The 20,817-nt window shown below is 37.2% G+C and overlaps 1 protein-coding gene across 2 annotated transcripts in view; it reads right to left on the bottom strand.

Annotated features, from left to right (window-relative positions):
- Window positions 1-20,817, bottom strand: part of MAP2K5 (mitogen-activated protein kinase kinase 5) — a 267,232-nt gene that overhangs the window by 149,826 nt on the left and 96,589 nt on the right. For both annotated transcript variants that reach the window (XM_065871152.1, XM_065871153.1), the window contains exons 12-13: window positions 10,799-10,860; window positions 5,103-5,151 (exon numbers count right to left, since the gene is read on the bottom strand). In XM_065871152.1, coding sequence (XP_065727224.1) covers window positions 5,103-5,151; window positions 10,799-10,860 — 111 coding nt within the window. The remainder of the gene's footprint in view (window positions 1-5,102; window positions 5,152-10,798; window positions 10,861-20,817) is intronic.

Genomic DNA, 20,817 nt, shown 5'->3' with positions numbered 1-20,817 from the left:
AAAGTAGAGCCAGGGGTAGAAAATGAAATTTCTAACATGCCCATTGAAACCACAAGACTTACTTTCTCCAATCACAAATTGGGCAGCATTTGCCTTCAGAATAATACAAAAAAAAATTTTTAATACATATATATGTAATATAAAATATAAAAAAGCTCTCCTGTTAAGAGAAAATTGATGAAACCAACCAGGTTCATATATACAAAAATATCCTGGGACACCAACTATCTAGGTTTTTTTCTTTCTATAAACTTCTCCATCTGTGTAAGACTGCCCCAGCCTGACTGCCAATTTTATTTTCTTAATCTAAGTTCTATTCTCATTACCCTTCCATTTCTATTTATTATCCTCAGGGAAAGAGAGAGCAGTTAATGCCAGGGCATTCTCACATCTTCCAAAGAAATGGCATAGGTGTTAATCTTGTATTTATGTTTGATGTGGGTAATGATGGCTGTGACTGGAGCTGTAGGTTTATTAATATGCAGGCTCTCACCTCATTAGTGGCGATGTATGTTTTGAAGTTAAGCTGCAATGTTTGCTGTAATGTCAGATCTGGCCTAACAGACTTTCTCACTGTTCATTTTCTTTGTTTTTACTCAGTCAGTACATGCTATGCTCACAGGGCTCACACAAATGCTTTTTAATAAAGACAATTTTTCCACAGTAGTTAATCTTGGTGGAAGTTTCAAACAGGTTTTCTTTTTTTCTTTTTTTTGTGGTATGCGGGCCTCTCACTGTCACGGCCTCCCCCGTTGCAGAGCACAGGCTCCAGACGCGCAGGCTCAGCGGCCATGGCTCACGGGCCCAGCCGCTCCGCAGCATGTGGGATCTTCCCGGACCGGGGCACGAACGCGTGTCCCCTGCATCGGCAGGCGGACTCTCTACCACTGTGCCACCAAGGAAGCCCTCAAACAGTTTTAATAATTATTTCCTCATGTGATACCACATGTTTATCCTGAAGAAAAGATTTTCATAATTTTTCACCTAGTAATACAAAGTATAATAAACTCTCTCCCTGGCTTGATTTGGGAGTGAGGTATTCTTATTAACAGGATAAAGTGGTTAATTCTAATAATAGTTATTATATAATTAAAACATACCTGCATTACGAATATTTGATAGCTTATAAGCACTTTCACATATATCATCTCAACCAGATCTTAAAAAGAACAAAATAAACAAAAGTAAAACCTGGTTGAATATATCACTTGATGATCCACTATGAATGGCAACTGATACACTTCAATTCCTAAAAATATTTACAGTTTCCGTAATACACAAATAAACTAACCTGTACCAGACTAACAAGCTTCATGGGATGGATGGGTGGTCTGTTGCTGCTTGTTGCTCAGACTTCACTCTGCTCTACAGTCCTCATGGGGTTTGCACTATAGGAAAGACTCGATTTTCAACAGCTTATCTGGAAGTCATTAACTATATTTTATAAATTCCACTATATATATATATATATATATATATATATATACACACACACACACACACACACAAACACCTATATATACACATATATATACACATGTATACATATATACACATATATATACACACATATATGTACATATACACACACACACACACACACACACACACACACACACACATATATATATTTACAGCTACAAATCCAGGACCACTGTACTTCAAGGAAGCCATTTAAATGGGAGAAACAGTTTATCCTCTTTTCTCATTCGATAACTGAATATATATCCATTTCTTAATATTTTAAAATTTGTGTTCATAAGTACAAGACCCTGGTCTTTAGGGGTGGCATTTGTTGGGAAGAAAATGACAGAGGAGAACACAGGTACTTAGACCGAGACAAAGGAGAAGGAGGCTTAGATCACTCATTAATGCTTCTCTTTCACCACCTTTTCACTCTGTCTTCTCACAGCGCCTGTACCGGGCTCCCCCTCCTGCAGAAGGACCACTGTCTTTGATTTGACAATGTGACACATATTCAGCTAGAACTCCCATCATCATTCAAGAAAGCAAAAATGAGGCTATGTGCTTTTAAGAAGGTACAGCAATAAGCTTACATATCAAAAGTCTATAAACAAGTATATTACCTATTTAATTGCCTTAGCTGAACTTAAAAGCTCTGATCTTTAATTGAACTGATCTAAAAAGCTACAATTTTTTAATCAAGGACAAAATTAAATAGCTTTTTGGTAAATAAAAAGGCATCTTTAATCTTATTTTTATGAAATCCAAGTTATTAAATATAGACAAAACCTCTAAAATATTAAGTTAACAACTACTCGATCTAGAGTAAATTTCTCATGACAAAGCTTTACAAAATTCTTCAGGGACACCTGGCTTCTTCTACTCTTCAATAAAAACACGTACTTTTAAATCTGGAAGGTACAAGTTTCCACAAATAACAAGGAAACTCAAAAGCTAAACATACGTGTTTAATGAGGTATACTACCACAGCATACTCTTTCTATCGCTGAGTACCCATAATTACTGGGGAATCACTGTTCATCTGCACTGTGATTCATCAGTCTTTCCATCGAGACAGATGCAGATGGACATTCACTTACTGGTATTTATTTAAAACTGAACATATACACACTATTATATACAAAGTAGATAACCAGCAAGGACCTACTGTACAGCACAGGGAACTATACTCAATATTTTGTAATAACCTATAAGGGAAAAGAATCTACATATATGTATAAATGAATCACCTTGCTGTACCTAACACAACATTGTATACCTGAAGCTAATACAACATTGTAAATCAATACTTTAATTAAATAAATAAATTTTAAAAACTGAAATCCCTTGAGACGGTCAGCTGGCCCACTACCACTATCCCCACTCAGCCTCTCGCAGATATTTTCATTCCATAACCAGTGGCATTTTATAGTGGTTACTCTCTGTGGGAACTGGACTGGCCAGCACAGACTAAAAAGAGAAGTACAGGCTTAGGATTCCTTTTTGAAACCTCTATGTCCAAAATCAGTCAAACCACTAAGGCCCTCATATGTCACTGATCAAAGAACCCTTCTTAGCCCAAACTGCAACCACAGCTGGGGAGAAGGACCTACCTACCTCTAAGAGGCTCTGGTCAACCACACTTGCCCACAGTGATTATAGGGTGGTTGTACAGGACTCTGACGAACACTTTAGACTTTATTTTTAGATCCAGATATAAATCCATTTGAAACATGTCCATCAAGATGCCATTTTGAATGAAAAATTCAATTATTCCTCCAGATGAAGAGTAAAACTAAAACCAATGATTTTAAAGAAGAAAAACAAAGATGACTGCAGAATAACTGAATAGTATTTTCCTATCTACTATAGTTCTCAGTGCTACTAAGAGTCCTCACAGAAAGTTATGGCTAGTGAGAATTTCTTATAAACCAGAATTATGCTGTGTGCCCAGAGTACAGGATGAGCCTAAGGATCTCTTTAATAATAATATTTGCAGGACTTCCCTGGTGGTCCAGTGGTTAAGAATCCGCCTGCCAATGCAGGGGACATGGGTTCGAGCCCTGGTCCAGGAAGATCCCACATGCTGTGGAGCAACTAAGCCCGTGTGCCGCAACTACTGAGCCTGCGCTCTAGACCCCACGAGCCACAACTACTGAGCCCAGGTGCCACAACTACTGGAGCCCGCGCACGTAGAGCCCATACTCTGCAACAAGAGAAGCCACCACAGTGAGAAGCCCGCGCACCGCAACTAGAGAAAGCCCATACACAGCAACAAAGACCCAACGCAGCCAAAAATAAATAAATTAAAAAAAATAATATTTGAATTTCCATGGCAAGGTCCTTTTAATGAAGGCTTTGCTACTGAGCATTGATGACTTCCTTGATTTCCTTTGTCAAATGGATAGCAGATGTCCATAAAAATCAATAAAATGACAAGAATTGACCACTGTGTTATTTCCTATTAAAATGACTATAACCACTTTATGGGCTGGTGAGTGTGGGGAGGTGGGAGTACAGGGAAGCAATATAAGTCATATTATGTTAACAACCATTCTCTCTTAATCCCGGAGGAGAAAATGCTCCATTTTTTCTCACCCACCAGATGTATTCACATGCTTATTTATTCCCAGGAAGAATAATACACACTCAGTTCACTCTCCCTACATCTACATGTGTACCAACTATATATTCTAGAAATAGAGTGGACTGGCTTTAAAGAAAAACTTGGTTTATGATTCCATTTAATCAGCATAAACACCTTCAAGAACTGAACTGAAAGTTTTGCTTGTCAAAATCTACATACCCTTTTCAAAAGAGGAAGGAAGATTTAAGCGCAAATTTGGAATCACTAGGATATTAAAACCACCACAACAAAAATAACCCTTAGTGACAGATGTGATACTACAATTGAAGACATCAGTTGTTTTCTCTCTCTCATACCTTATACCTTAAAAAAAACACACAAAACTTTCCTTTCATCACATCTGTGTATGTTGTTGCATTCTCCAAATGTGCATAAAGCTAGGCTGAGCAGAGGTGTAAATATAAACAGTAGTTAGTAACATTAGGCCAACTTCCAAATGAATTCAGACATTTGGGGAATATTAAAAAATGCAAAGGGAGGTTCCTTTTGCAACATTCAACAGTTATCTGATTATTCTTCTCATGTGTTCTGTTAATAGACTAGGAGACTAATTGCTGATGCACTTACCAATCCCTTATTTAAAGTTTCACTTTCAAGGTATGTAAAGCAATCTCTTAAGCAACAATGCATGAGGATATTTGAAATGTTAATAAAAGGAAGGGATGCAATTATATAGAAAGTGAAGGTTTTGCAATTAACTAGAGTTAAGAAAAATAAGATCCTGTCATTTCCAAATACTATGAAAAACACCGTTTTACATGTTTGGTAAACATTATTCACAAAAATACAATACCAAGTTTATAATCTAAATCAGAGTAGTTAAGGAAGAAAAAAATTTTTAAGTAACATTTATAAAGCAGCCATCTTACTGACTACCAAATATATCACCTGGCTTAAATATTAGATCATTTATTCACTTTAAAAATCAAGGTATAGGGAGAGCTCCCCACCTTACCCCAAATTAAGTCAGAGCTTGTAAGCCAGTACATACCTCTATGTAAAATCTTTAAACTCCACAAATAAGTAAGGCCTTTAACAACCTAAATTGAGAAAGAGAAAACAGGACAATGATGGTTTTTATAATGAACTTTCCACATTTAAACACATAATCATATCAGCCGTAATTTCTTCCTTCCAAAGTCTGTTAACCAACACGCATTTATTGAACACCTCCCATTTCTGTGTCAGGCGCTGTGAGGACACCAAATGTATAAGCTACAGGTTCCTTCCTTTAATGAGCTCAGAGTGTTTTGAAGATAAGGTACGATGAATGAAAGAAATGGATATGTGTGCACATAATATGACCTGGAAGTCCACTGATGAAGTTCTCAGTGGTGGTGTGGGCGGAAAGGAGAGGGACAGGAAAAAGGGACAAAAATTTTCACTTATATTCTATACTTCTGTACATGAAAAGAAAAATTTTTTAAGTCATGACATTTATGACCAAGGAGAGACATTTTTTTTTAAAACTTAACTAATGAGGGCAATGGGTAGACTAAAGGCTGCTTCCCCTGACAGTAGTCAGGAAGGCTTTACCAAAGTGCCAAGCCCTGAGTAACAGATTCAACTGATGTGAAGAAAAGTGAAAAAAGCATTCAAGCCAAGGTAAAAATATATGATCAGAGTGTTGGGGCAGTGCATTCTTCAAAAATATCAAGGAAGACAAACACTGAGACACTGTTCTAGATTAACAGAGACTAAACAGACATGACAACTAAATGGAACGTATAATTCAAGACTGGATGCTGGACTAGAAAATTTTTTTCTTTTGGTCTATAAAGGGTATTATTGGACAACTGGCAAAATCTGAATAAGGACTGTTGATTAGATAATAATGATGTATCAATGCTAATTTTCTAATTTTGATCCATATACAGTGATGATTTAAGAGAATGTCCTTGTTCTTAGGAAATACACACCTGGAGTAATTAGGAGTAAAGGGTCATGATATTTGCAACTAATTCTCAAATGTTTCAGGAAAAAAAATCTGTACATATATATTTAATCAAATATGGTTAATTGTTAACAACTGGGAAATCTGGGTGAAGCATCTTTGGGAATTCTTAGTATTACTCTCACCAGTTTTCTGGAAGTTTAAAATAATTTCAAAATAAAACGTTTCCCCCCAAATATTTTAAATGATTTTAGGGTAGGAAACAACAAAGCATATCAAGATGATGATCCTCACAAGCCAGTCTGACTGATGCAAGTATGTGTGGAATCATGTAGACAATATTGAAAGGGCAAGTAAAAGAAATAAAATGAGAAAATACAAACATCTGAGTTAGATTTTAGATTTTTTTAATTTAACAGACTGAGTTAAAAGTAATTAGTCGAATAAGGTACTGAAGAGAAGCTGTTTCCAAGACCCTAAGTACATGGTTTATAAGTGCTACCTTCTGTGTGGGAAAATTAATCATTAAAAGCTTTAAAAATCTTTATATAGAAATAGCTGTAAAAGGAGATGCATATGTTTTTATTCATACACACTGACCCTGTATGCACACGAGTGTGAACTTACCAATTTCAAGGTTGACTATTCATAATTAGGTATCAGATACAATGAACACACCACTATTATTAAAAATTTACTGGGGCTTCCCTGGTGGCACAGTGGTTGAGAGTCCGCCTGCCGATGCAGGGGACACGGGTTCGTGCCCCGGTCTGGGAAGATCCCACATGCCGCGGAGTGGCTGGGCCCGTGAGCCATGGCCACTGAGCCTGCGCGTCCGGAGCCTGTGCTCCGCAACGGGAGAGGCCCCAACAGTGAGAGGCCCGCGTACCGCAGGGAAAAAAAAAAAAAATTTACTGTAAGACTTTTAAAGTACCCATCATTATAGAAATTTTTAGGTGAGTCAGGAATATAAGAAAAAGAAAAACTACCATTATGAGAAGTAACCGAGTAATTTACATACCTTGAGAAAGATGAAAAGAGGGTTGGAGCTAAATATGCAAGGATTTTAGTTGATCAAAAAAGACCAAGGGCAATATTAAAAATAGAAATGCCAAGGGAAAAACCCAATTTCCAAATACTAAAGGTCTAGAAGAAGATAAAATCTATATCAACTAATGCTGAGCAGAAGTTAACATATTTTAATTGTTCTCACTGAGTGGAATGTACTCCTGAAAAATTTGTTAACGCATTATAATCAATTCTGTGATATATTTTTCTATTTTAAGAGAACAGAATACATATCTATAGCAAATGATTTCTTCCAGGATTCAGACTAAGTGGCATTACAATAAAACACATGTACTCTGAACAGTAAGATAGTAAAAGAAGAAAATAGGAAAATAGGAATAACTAACACAGAAGGAATAAATAAGACAAAAATATTCCCTTAAATGCATATAAAAATAACATCAATAATAAAAACAATTTTTTCTTTGAGTAGTAGGACAATGTCATCTTATTTAGCTGGAAGTAATCACCCTCTGAGCTCTGGAAATAGGGTTAAAGTTCTCAACTTATAAGCTTAGTTGCATATTTTAAAGCTCTCCCATTAAAGATAACTCACCACTGAAAATTAGTCCCACAGAAAATGAATAATCAGAAAACACACAGGGGAAGGCAATCCACCATATTCAGATTATCAGGCAGAGAAAAAGTAAAACAAATACTGATTTTATGATACTTGCTAAATTTATGTTTTGTTGGACATTCAAAAAGAAAATATTATTCTTCCAACTTTGTCAAAATAGACTACATTTCCTTTAGAAGAAGAATAAATGCATGGGGAGCTACAAATCTGTCCATTGAAAATCTAGAGGGTATTATTGGTATTCAGTAAACTAGGTTTCACAACGACTTGACAAAGCCTTGACACTAAAAGTACTTATATCTGCTGCCAGTCACTCACTCCTTGACATGTCAAGTGCACAGCCTTTCAGGGACAACTTCAATCAACATTAGCACTCAAAATACAGTACACAGTGTCACTGCTTCAGAAATGAGAGGAAAAATAAAATGTGTTAGATGGCAGGGAAAGGGAGAAAGGCATTCTTCTTTATAGGAGACCAGATTCCAGTGGAAAGTGATAAAAATCACCAAGCAAGCTGTAAGGCTGAAATCAACAAGTTTATATGGATTTCTTTTTCTGGGAAAATATTCTCTTGCCATACATCCATCAAGAGAAAATTTGAACAACATATCATAAAGGCTGACAGGGGTCTATCCTGTAATGAATGTTGGATCTGTGGATCTGTATAGCATGCCAGACTATTAGAACCTGGAAAATAAAGTTACTTGGGGGAGGAAGAGATGCCTAGATGTGGTTCTAAGACATGAAAAGAATCTGAAGCAGTTGTATGTGTTACTCTAGTATTCTCTCATTCATACTTCTCTTTTTTACTTTTAAACCTCATTCTCCCTTTCATTTCTTCCTCTTCTTTTTTCTCATTTTCTTAGGAAACCAGACTGAAAGAGCATGGGGCCTGGAGTCAAACTGCCCTGGGTTCTAATTATTACTGACTAGCTCCATGATATCTCTAGGCAAGCTGTTTAACTTTTCTACACCTCATCTTGCACTTGTATAAAATATGCACAATCATCTATAGAGTTACTGTGAAGGGTAAATGACATAATATTTGTACATAGAACATTTATCAATGATTTTCATAAAGAAGTACTCAATATACACCTATTTCCCTCCTCTCTCCTGATTCTGTTCCTTCTGACTTGGCAAAAGAACCCATGTGCTTCCTTGGCCTCCCTGAGGGAACAAACTCAAGGGAATGATGTTGATGCTGTCTTCAGAACACTAGAGGAGTGATGGTCAAGGATACTGGGAACCCAATCAGGCTGTGAGAACATTTACTTTACAAATCATGTCCTACAAACCATCACTTTGCTAGTCTTATTTTGACTGGTAGAACCCTTCCACTGGTGTTTGTTAGCTGCAACAAAGGATTAACCAACTTTGTAGTCTACTAAAATTTCATTAAAAAAACACTTTGAAAGTATTATACAAGCTTAGGCCCTAGCAGAGTTTACCAAAAGTGGCAGATGAAGAGTAAAATTATCAAAAGCTTTTTTTTTTTTTTACTCTGGCCACAGGCAAATTTCATTACTATGACCTGATAAGCCATAAAAGCTGGTGAAATTGGACACATTTTAGGAAAAAAAAACAGCCTGATGTTTTAAAATGTAAGGGTTAAATACAAATAATGCTTTGGCTAGCACTTATTTCAAATGCCTTTCACTAAAATCACTGTCATATTTTCAATTAGGTAAGCCCTGCATTGAAGCTGGATTTTTTTTTTTTTTTTTTGCTGACTCCATTCACTTCACAGGCTTCCCACTCCAGTAGAAATGAAAAGACCGATGGCCTTGTGTGGCTGCCCTACACAAGAGGGAGGCAAGATTTATGAAATCCAGGAAGAACAAGCTTCTCTACTGAAGAAGGCAGATTCCTATTTTAGCCAAGTTTGATAGATAATTGAGTACAGAACTCATATACTTTTTGCTTTTTCAATTGGTATTCCTCCTTTTGTTTTGCCCTTTAATATACATGTTTTTAAACTTTAGAGCTAAGAAATGCCAAAAGCCACAAAGCATTCATTCCCCCCTGAGATTAAAAGAGGAAATGAAACATTTTTATTTTCATCTAAAATAGTGCTTTAAGTAGTCAAATTTCATACTCATCTACCTAAACATGTAGATTAGAAGCTACTTAGCAGCAATAGCATCAGGAAAGAAAGTTCTCATCACCCTGGGCAGTTCTCACTAATAATTAGAAAGAAAAAAGGAAAGCTGTGAATTACAATGAACTAAGACTAAATAAGTGTCCATGTTGGATTAAAGGATCTGTGTTGTCAGTTTGATGTATAATGAATGTGAAAATCAGCCATTTAATTAAATGGTACATGGTATAATCACTTTGTTCTGCACTAAACTGCTTAAGTTATCAGAGTGCCTTTAGTTTAGCAACTGTTTACTATTACACCACCCACGACTTCTCTTAGACACTGTTTAGCCTATGTTATTCCAAATTTGAAATCTGGAGTTTATATAGTAATGTTAATTTAGTTGATATAGTTCATCGGTTTAAATTAGTGAATAGAGAAAAGAGGAAATCACAAAGGTATAAATTCCAGATATATGTGGTGAAAAAATTAAAAACCAACTACATAAAAAGTCTGCAAAAATCGTTAAGACTAAAGTACTATTTTCTTATAGATGGTTTTATTTTAATAATTTAGGCTTTAGAAGTATTTTCTAATCATATGCCTATAACTACAAAATGTCCTTAAAACAGCTTTCTTTCCAAAGAACATGGAAATTTTACTGGTTAACAAGAGTAGTAAGGTCCCTGCAAATACATGAAACTAGAACAGGTCAGAATATGCAGGAAATTCCCTGGCAGTCCAGTGGTTAGGACCTGGCCCTTTCACTGACAGGGCCCAGGTTCGATCCCTGGTCAGGGAACTAAGATCCTGCAAGCCACGCGGCGTGGCCAAAAAAAAGAATATCCACAAGCCTGAAAACTGTCATGTGTCTATGTCATTATTGTAGGTTGGTCTATGAAAAGAAGAAAGGACAAAAATGATAAGAGAGTTAAGAAGGCCCTGGCAGTCAGCATGGATTGAAGAAAAAGAAAAAAAAAATCCTGAGGATATAAAGAGAATAATGTTTGACTATAGAGATTAAATCACCCAAATTTCATAGAGTTGAAGCCATATACTCACCGCCACTGCAATTCTTCCAAGGACATGCTCTGGAATTTTTCTATATACATCCAAAGAGCCCCCTGTAGAAACAAACATGTTGTGTTACAACAAATGAAACTACTAGAAAAGTGCACTGGGCCCCTCCTCTGTGGATCCATTGTGAGACTTCTTTTTCTCTACTGACATCATGCATTGGATGTCTAGGGTAAAATTAGCTTTTTAGTCCAGTTTTATCAATATTTATGACATAATCATACTTCCAGATGAAGCATAACTAGATACTTTCATTTTATTCTCAAGTGTATAATCGTACACGTGTAAAAACTGAAGGAAAGTAGTGAAGGACAGGCTAAGAATCTGTACTTTACGTAAACTTAAATACATACGCAAAACTAAAGGTCAATAGGACAATCATATCTAGGCATCTAGCTTGTGTTAACAGTTTTCTCAAAGGTAAACCAGGACCCTATCTTAGAATTTTCATATTAACCAAACAAAAGCTGGTACGTATAAAATTCAAAATACACATAAAAACTAATAAAGTAAAATAGTTATGTTAACATCTATCTAAATGAATGTTACCCTTCAAATTAGGTACCATGACAAGCAATCAACATATTCCAAAGATACTATCTTAGAACAAAATGGTTTTTTTCTTTTTTGGAAATTCTCTTTGATACAATTTTGAAAACTACTTTATGAGGTTAAAAAGAACTCCTTATTTCGTAACATTTTTTCACTAAAATGGTATTCACTAACATCCTTCACCTTTACCAAATTCAGCTTTTGGTGGTTTCCAAACAACAAAATCACTAGATTGTGAACATGATAAAGGCAGGGGTCATGTTGTTTGTTTTTAATTTTCATCAACCTAGAAATCAGCACAACTAACAGAGAGTACATATTCAATAAATATCTGTCAGATGAATAAATAAATTTAAATCGCCATGAATTTTACCAGCTAGGTTAAGTTGCTCTGAAAACAGTTTCAAAAGAAGGGACTGCAAACCATCTGCAGCAACAATAACATCATTAAGATAATGGCATAACTTTCCCAGGAAACTATTTCAAAGGAACCAGTATTCATTTGGAAGTATAAATTTGAGTATGCTTGTTAAATTTTTAATCTTATACAAGTAGTATAAGAATTTCAGGAAGAGATGCAAAGAACCACTACTTTACTCATATTAACGATATGATTATATGAGAACTATTTTAATCACATGTAATAACCTTTCTTTGAGTCAAGGTGAGGTGTACAGTCTTTCAGTTCCATACAGGAATTATCCAATATATTTGAGAAACAATTTTTGTTTCTATCAGAGGCTAAAAATTCATACTTAACAATTTTACCACTGGATGCTTAATAAGTATGCCTCGTAAGATGTTAACATGGACCATATTATCCTTTTCAAATGCAGTTAAGTCTATTTTGCAAATATAAATATTTTTATGTCAAGTTTTCCTAAAGCTGAACAGAGAAAAAATTATTTTTCCCTGTAAAAAATATTATATCAATATATATTCCATATATATAAAGATACTGGCTTTGTATTTATCTTGTTTAAAGCAGGAAAATGATCACTTCTTTCATTAACTTTGGCTTGTAGTTTCCAGATTCTGACAAGAAGCTGGAAAACCACAGTGTTAGTAAACCTTATGCTTTGGTTCTGGGTGCTACCGGGAAGAGAATGAAAAAAAGACACTTCTGCAATGAGGTGAGCCATCTTTATTTACTAAAATGGCATTTTTATTATAGATGCAAGAAAAGTGAAAACACGGTAGAAAAAACATTTCATGTTCTCATCGATCTTTCAGATGAATTGGCAGTTGCAAGAATGAACAGTCTCAAGAAGATCAAGCTTTACATGTTGGTATTTGGAATCCTCATTAATGGAGTTTAGTGGGCCAGTCCCTTGTGAAGTGAACAGCTTGAGTGGCTCAAAACCAGGAGGTGCAAATCTATTCACATACACTACTAAGAGGTGCTAAGAGAAGATTTATTTTTACATAGGATATAAATCAGGGCTTAATTAGCTAAATGGATAGTAGTCAACAAGCTAAATCAAAAAACCAAAGATTACATTACCTCCATTTTTAGTGGAACAAGACAAAAAAGAATCCCATTTTGAGGTAATTCACTGATTTTTCTAAATATCTACTTAATCTCAGTTATATCCCACTCTCCTTAGCTATCCATATGGGTAAATCTTTACGTAGCTGGCTTTGTGTCATCACAGATTCATCCTGTCCTTGACATAATCATTAGAGAGAGATACTGTCAGAGGCAAAAAAAAATTGTGGCAGATCCACTTAGAATCAATAGTTCCTACTAAGCCGGATGAGTTCTCATGCAATTAAAATAACTCTTACCAGGGTAAAAATGGCAGAGGGTTTTCAGTTGAATTTTTACTGAGTTTTACTATCATTTCTATCCTATAGGCCTAGGCAACCTTTAGACTCATCAAATCATCAAACATTAGTGCTGGAGGGACCTTAAAGATCAGCCCAATGACTTTATTTGACAGAGGAGGGAAACTGAGTCCAGAGAGGTGGGCGTTCTAGTCACAGCCATGAGTCAGTTGATGCCAGAACTCAGAAAAGATCTGAACCTTTGAACTGCAAAGATCTAAAAGGTTTCTCCATAACATCACATAGCTTGAGAATCACATGTGAACTTTCTAGTCTCACTGCAATGTGATATTACTATATGACACATACTCAGAGAGACAGTTTAATCTTTGCTGAGGCATTGGTATTCAAGGCATATAGATACTCGTTTATCTGTTGAATGGTTGCTTTGAACCTTCTCCTCATGACTCCAAGGTCACTGGTTTACTCTCTGTGACCTGTCACTTCCTCAGGTTCCCTGGCCTCAGATCATCCCTAGCCAGTCATTTCCTTGCATGCCACTATCCACCACGGGAACCGGGAGGAAGAGTGCTAACAGAGTAGCAAAAAATCCATGTCAACTGCCAAACAACTACACATTTCTGTTGATGAACTGGGGCTATCATCTTCATGAAATTAAGCCAAAAGAACTCATGGGGGGGCTTGCCTGGTGGCACAGTGGTTGAGAGTCCGCCTGCCGATGCAGGGGACACGGGTTCGTGCCCCGGTCTGGGAAGATCCCACATGCCGCGGAGCGGCTGGGCCCGTGAGCCATGGCTGCTGAGGCTGCGCGTCCGGAGCCTGTGCTCCGCAACGGGAGAGGCCACAACAGTGAGAGGCCCGCATACCGCAAAAAAAAAAAAAAAACCTCATGGGGTAAGGTCTGTGTTTATCCTAATACAGGGCTACAACATAAAGTAGGGCCTTGCATGTGGGATAAACAGATATGTAGTAAATGAACAAGTAACATTAGTTTCATATTCATCCCAATATTTTCCTCAAAATGATCATGATTATTATCAATACTAACAAAATTGAAATCTGGAGCCACAAGCAAAAATTTCAGAAACTCTCTTAGTCTCTTCCAGTTGAAAAAAATAAAGAGCCGTTTCTTTCTTTGCAACATGGGTTTTGGGGGAACAACTTATTCCCATGATGGTAATCCAAATACATGTACACAGATTCTGAGATGCTATATTTGGGTATTTCTGAGTGAATTTAATTTTTGACTTAATGAGAAGGCCTATCAAATCACTCCCCTACTTGAAACCTTCCAATACATCCTAACAAATTCAGACTGAAACATAAATTCCTCACCATGACCTACAAGGCCTACACAATCTAGCTTCTGCCTATTTCTCTGGCCTCCTGGTCTGGCCCCAGGTCCTCTCATCACTACTCTCAAGTCACCACGGCCTTCTTGTGGGGCCTGATTACACCAAGCTTGCTTCTCACCTTAGAGCATTTATACTTGATCCTCTGCCTTGAAGATCTTCCCCATGACCTTCCCTGAGCTGGCTCACTGACATTAAAGTCTCTGCTAAAATGCCACTCCCATAAAGAAGCCATCCCTTGGACCTAGAGACTGTCATACAGAGTGAAGTAAGTCAGAAAGAGAAAAACAAATATCGTATATTAACACACATATGTGGAATCTAGAAAAACGGTACAGATGAACCAGTCTGCAAGGCAGAAATACACAGATGAAGAGAACAAAGATATGGACACCAAGGGGAGAAAGTGGCGGTGGGGGGGTGAGGGTGGCGGTGGTGGGATGAACTGGAAGATTGCGAATGACATATATACACTAATATGTATAAAATAGGTAACTAATAAGAACCTGCTGTATAAAAAATAAATAAATAAAATTTTTTTAGTTAAAAAAAAAAAATAGAAGAAGCCATCCCTGACCGTCCTGTATAGCAGCAGTCCCCAAACTTTTTGGCACCAGGGACCGGTTTTGTGGAAGACAATTTTTCCACGGACAGTGGGGTGTGGGGATGGTTCAGGCAGTAATGTGAGCAATGGGGAGCGGCAGATGAAGCTTTGCTTGCTCACCTCCTGCTGTGAGGCCCGGCTCCTGACAGGCTGCAGACAAGCACTGGTCAATGGCCCAGAGGTTGGGGACCCCTGCAATATAGCACCTCCTCTCCTTATTAGTCATCATCTACCCTGCTTTAGGTTCTAACTAGACTTATCCCTCTCTGAGAGTGTACTGTATGTTTCTTATCTCCCCTTCTAGAATTTAAGCCCCATACCAACAGGGATTAAGTCTTATTCACTGTTGTCCCCCAAGTTTAGAACAGTGTCTGAAAGAAAGTGCTCAATTACTACTTGGAAATAAACAACTAATATAAGATTAAAATAAATAATGGGAATTTACACTAACAGAACAGAACTAGGGTTGAGACAAAGTTGTCGAGAAGTTTAATTGAGATAGGAAGGGGAGAGAAGGAATGATAGAGGACGGCACATAGTTTTTGGTCCATGTATTTTTGAGGAATATTTTGTTTATTACAGAGAGAATGAAGGTCCAAAAGAGAGAGGGTGGTTAATGGAGAAACTCCACCAAGGGGATGCACACGTAAAGGGACTGACCTTAAACAGCTTTTCATGTGAGAGGTGGATCAGGTGTGTGCAGTTGTTGCTAAGCTATAGGTGGAAAAGCAAGGAATTATGAGAGCTCATACCTGATAGTCTATGTTGTCTCTAAATGAGAAAGAGGTAGGTAAAATCTGGGGAAGGGTAATAAAGTTTTACAGGAGCTGATGTGGGAAATAGCAGAGAAGATGGGAATGGGAGAACAAAACTTAAGAAGTAGGAAATTTTAGTGTTCAGGGACCAGTTAGGGTGGAGTAAAGGGAAGCTGCCAACAGCAGTAGGAGAAGGGCTTCAGGCAGCTCAAGTCAAGAGAGTGAGGAGTCTCAAAAAAAGGGGTTAAATATAGGTTATAAAGTGAATATTTTAGGATAAGGACTTAAAGTATTAAAATGTAACTAAAAGGTGACATCACTAAAAACAGCAGGGTAAGGTCCTCTGAAAATTCTCTTCTCCACAAAAGCAATGAAAAAACACACAAAAATTGTCAGAATCAACTTGTTCACAACTCTTGAAATTAGCCAAAGGATTGTAGCAACCCTAAAATTGTTTATTCAGGACAACGCTTGAACCTTGGTAAGAACAACAAGCTTTGTGGCATTTTAACTTGCCCTATTCCCACTGCCTGATCTCCAGCTTCAGTGCAGCCTTGAAAACCAGCAGCCTGCCATCACAGTAAACTCCAGCAGCCTGATAGCCACTGCACAGGCAGAACTGATTTGGTGCTCCTTCATATCCACATTCTCATAAAAGTTTCACTTCTGACCTGTTTGGGGGTTCCCTGGAAGACCCCACTTGCAATGCTGTCTTTACTTACACCTTATACAAAAAACCTTTTCCTTAGGGGCATTTATTGAAAACAATTAGAAGCAATCAATTAACTCTGTAACTTACTGAGGTGGCAGATAACAGTTTAGGTAAACAATAGGCTAACCAAAAGTCTTAAAAGGAAAAGCTGGGGAATGAGATGTCAATAGAGGCTTTGAGGGACTTCCCTGGTGGCGCAGTGGTTAAGAGTCTGCCTGCCAATGCAGGGGACATGGGTTCGAGCCCTGGTCTGGGAAGATCCCACATGCCGTGGAGCAACTAAGCCTATGCGCCACGGCTACTGAGCCTGCTCTCTAGAACCGCAAGCCACAACTACTGAGCCTGAGTGCCACAACTCCTGAAGCCCACACGCCTAGAGCCCGTGCTTCAACAGAAGCTACCACAAGGAGAAGCTGTGCACCGCAACAAAGAGTAGACCCCGCTCACCACAACTAGAGAACGCCAGTGCGCGGTAACGAAGACCCAACACAGCCAAAGATAAATAAATAAATAGATTTATTGGAAAAAGAAAAAATAGAGGCTTTGAAAAGCTGCAACATATTCTTGGGAATCTAGGATATATGCATGCACAAGGCCATGTGCACGCTCAGGAGGGCCTGGAGGAGGCTTTCAGCAGTCACCTTGGGCTGAACATGAGGCTCAGCACAAGCAGGAAGCAAAGACTAAGGCACAGTTATCAACTGGTGGGAGAGTATTAGACTTACCCCTCTCTGAGAGTGGGAGAGTACTGAAGGTGTGCCCCAACACACTCAGAACCCTTCAGCAAAGACTGGGAGACTTATTAGCCCCAGGCATTTAAGGAAATCTCTGCCTAATCATTAGCTGACCAGTAAGCTAACTGAAAGAGGCTTCAGTGGCTACACACTGGAGACAGAAACACTACAGAATAGTATAGAAAAGTCACTAAACAAACATATCCAACAAAAACAAACCCTGGGGATGAGGGAGAATCTGATTTCTAGAGTTAACACATTACATAATTTAAAATGTCCAGTTTTCAACAATAAAAAATGAGACATGTAAAGAAACAAAAAGGTATGACCCATACACAGGAACAAAAGCAATCAACAGAAACTGTCCCTAAAAAAGCTCAGATGTTGGACTTACTGGAAAAAAATCTTTAATCAGCTATGTTAATATACATCCATATAACTAAAGGAAACCATCTGTAAGGAACTAAAGTATGAGGATGATGTCTTCCCAAATACAGGCTATCAATAAAGAGGCAAATTACACACCCTCCCAAACATACACATATACATACACACATATATACAAATCCCTCTCTCTCTCTCTCCCTGTGTATATATATATACACACACACACACAGAGATATAAAATAAAGTTTGGAGCAAAGTTTTTGTACGCTACTGAAAGGAAGTTGATATTAATCTGAAATAAGTTGTTGATATTAATCTGTATAAGTTAAGATGATAACTGTAATCTCTAGGGAAACCAAACATACACCTTAAAAATATAGTAAAAGAAACCACAAGATAATTTAAACAGTACATTAGAAAATATCTATTTAATATAAAAGAAAGCAGTAATGAACGAACAGAAGAACATAAAAGAAGACTTAAAGAAAACAAATAGTAAAATGGCAGATATGAATTCTAGCTTGTCATTAATTACATTAAATGTAAATGAACTAAACACTCTAACTGAATGAAAGATTGACAGACTGGATAAAAAAATTATCCAACTCTATGCTGCCCATAGGTGATGCACTTTAGATTCAAAGACCCAAATAGGCTGAAAATAAACAACGGAAAAAGACATAACAAGCAAACAGTAATCAATAGGGAACCGGAATGACTATACTAAATTAGACAAAATAGACTCTTAGGCAAATGCTGTGACTAGAGACAAAGAAACACATTTTATAATGATAAAAGTCAATTCATCAAGAAGATATAACAATTACAAACATACATGCACCTAACAATAGAATGCCAAAATATGTGATGCATAAACTGACAAAACTGAAGGGAGAAACAGACAACCAAAAAATACCCCATTTCAATACCCACTTTCAACAGTAGATAGAACAATTTGCACTAAAGATTAACAAGGAAATAAAATACTTAACACCATAAACCACCTACTCCTGACAGACATCTCAAGAACACTCCACCCAACAATAGCAGAATACATTTTTCTCAGGTGCACATGGAACATTCTCCGGGACAGACAATATTTTAGGGCATAAAACAAATCTCAATAAATTTAAAAGGACTGAAATCATACAAAGCATGTTCTCTGACCTCTAAGGAATATTAGAAATCAGCAACAGAAGGACAAATTCAATGTGGAAATGACACATTCCTAAATAAAAATGGGTCAAAAGAGAAATCACAGGGATTTTATTTGTGGGGAATTAGAAAACACTTTGAGATAAATGAAAATGAAAAAAACAACATATTAAAACTTCTAGGGTGCAGCTAAAAAGGTGCTTAGAGGGACATGTATAGCTGCAAACACCTACATTAAATAAGAAAGATCTCAATATCCTAACTTCACAGCTTAAAAATACAGAAAAAGAGGAGCAAACTAAAAACAGAGCTAGTAGATATTAGTATTAGACCAGAGATCTAACACAATAGAAAAACAACAGAGAAACATCAAAGAAATCAAGAGTTGGTTTTTGAAAAAGACAAAGAAACTGATCAACTTTTAGCTACCCTGACCAAGAGAAAAAGGGATAAGACTCAAATTAATAAAATCTGGAATGAAAGAGAGAACATTAACACTGACTTTACTGAAATAAAAATGATTACAAAGGAATACTAGGAATAATTGTTTACCAACAAATTAGATAATCTAGATGAAATGAACAAACTTCTAGAAAGCCACAAAGTACCAAAACTGACTCAAGAAGAAATAGAAATTCTGAATAAACCTATAACTATAACTAATAAAGATATTGGTTGGTAATTTAAAAAACTACTCACAATATTATTCAGTCTTAAACAGAAAGTAAATTCTGACATATGCTACAACATTGGTAAATCTTGAGGACATTATGAAAAGTGAAACAAGCCAGTCCCAAAAAAGACAAATACTGTGCAAGTTCACTTAGCTGAGGTATCCAGAGTAGCCCAACTCATACAGACAGAAAGTAGAATATTCGCTACCAGGGGCTGGGAGTAGGAGGCAAAGGAGAGTTATGGCTTAATGGGTATGGGGTTTCAGTTTTGCAAGCTGAAAAGAGTTCTGGAGATGGACGGTGGTGGTTGCATGGTAATGTGAATGAACTAATGCTGCTGAACTACACACTTAAAAATGGCTAATATGGTAAATTACATATGTATTATACCACAGTTTTTGAAAAACTTTTGGGAAAGACAGTCTTAAGCACACAGTCTTGCTAATCCTACTTGGCCACATAAGAATGGGCCTTGGGGCTGGAACCCTTGCTTACCAAGAGATAAAGAGGCCACATAACCTGTGCTGGGTTTATCTCCTTGTTTTGGAATATCTTTCCCTGTTTTAGGCTCAGTGTGTACTCCTTTGTCCTGATTAAGCATGTGCATCAATGGACCTTAGGCATACCTCCAGCTTTCAGGATTTCTGACTCCAGGGGAGTAGGGCAGAGTGGGGGGTACTTTTGCTGCAACACAGATGGGTATGTGCAGGCCAACTGCCCTGCACAGACTGCCAGGAGGGACCTGCTGTTGGCCATTGGGAACTGACACCCACTACTAAAGCTGATCTTGCTCTGTCTCTTTTTTTTTTTTATGTGAGTAAAGCATTGTTCAATCCAGTGCTTGATTGTATTCTGTTTTTCTTGGCAACTCCAATACCAAGATGCAGTGGGCAGCAGTGCTTGGACTTCTCCTAATGAGAGACAACAAATGCCACCTGACCACAAAAACTACTCGCACAGAAAACCCCAGGACCAGATGGCTTCACCGGTGAATTATACCAAACGTTTTAAGAAGAATTAACATCAATCTTTCACAAACTCTTCCAAAAAACAGAAGAGGAGGGAACACTGTCCAACTCATTCTTTGAGGACAGAATTATCCTGATCTCAAACTCACACAATGACATTACAAGAAAAGAAAACTACAAACCAATATCACTTAAGAATATGGATGTAAAAATCCTCAACAAAATACTAACAAATTGAATCCAGCAACATATAAAAAGGATTATACAGGACTGATTCAATATGCAAAAATCTATTAATGTAATACACTGTAACTATGGAATAA

Source organism: Phocoena phocoena, chromosome 2 (genome assembly GCF_963924675.1).
Source record: "Phocoena phocoena chromosome 2, mPhoPho1.1, whole genome shotgun sequence".
Classification (NCBI taxonomy): domain Eukaryota; kingdom Metazoa; phylum Chordata; class Mammalia; order Artiodactyla; family Phocoenidae; genus Phocoena; species Phocoena phocoena.
This window is presented reverse-complemented; position numbering and strand designations above follow the sequence as displayed.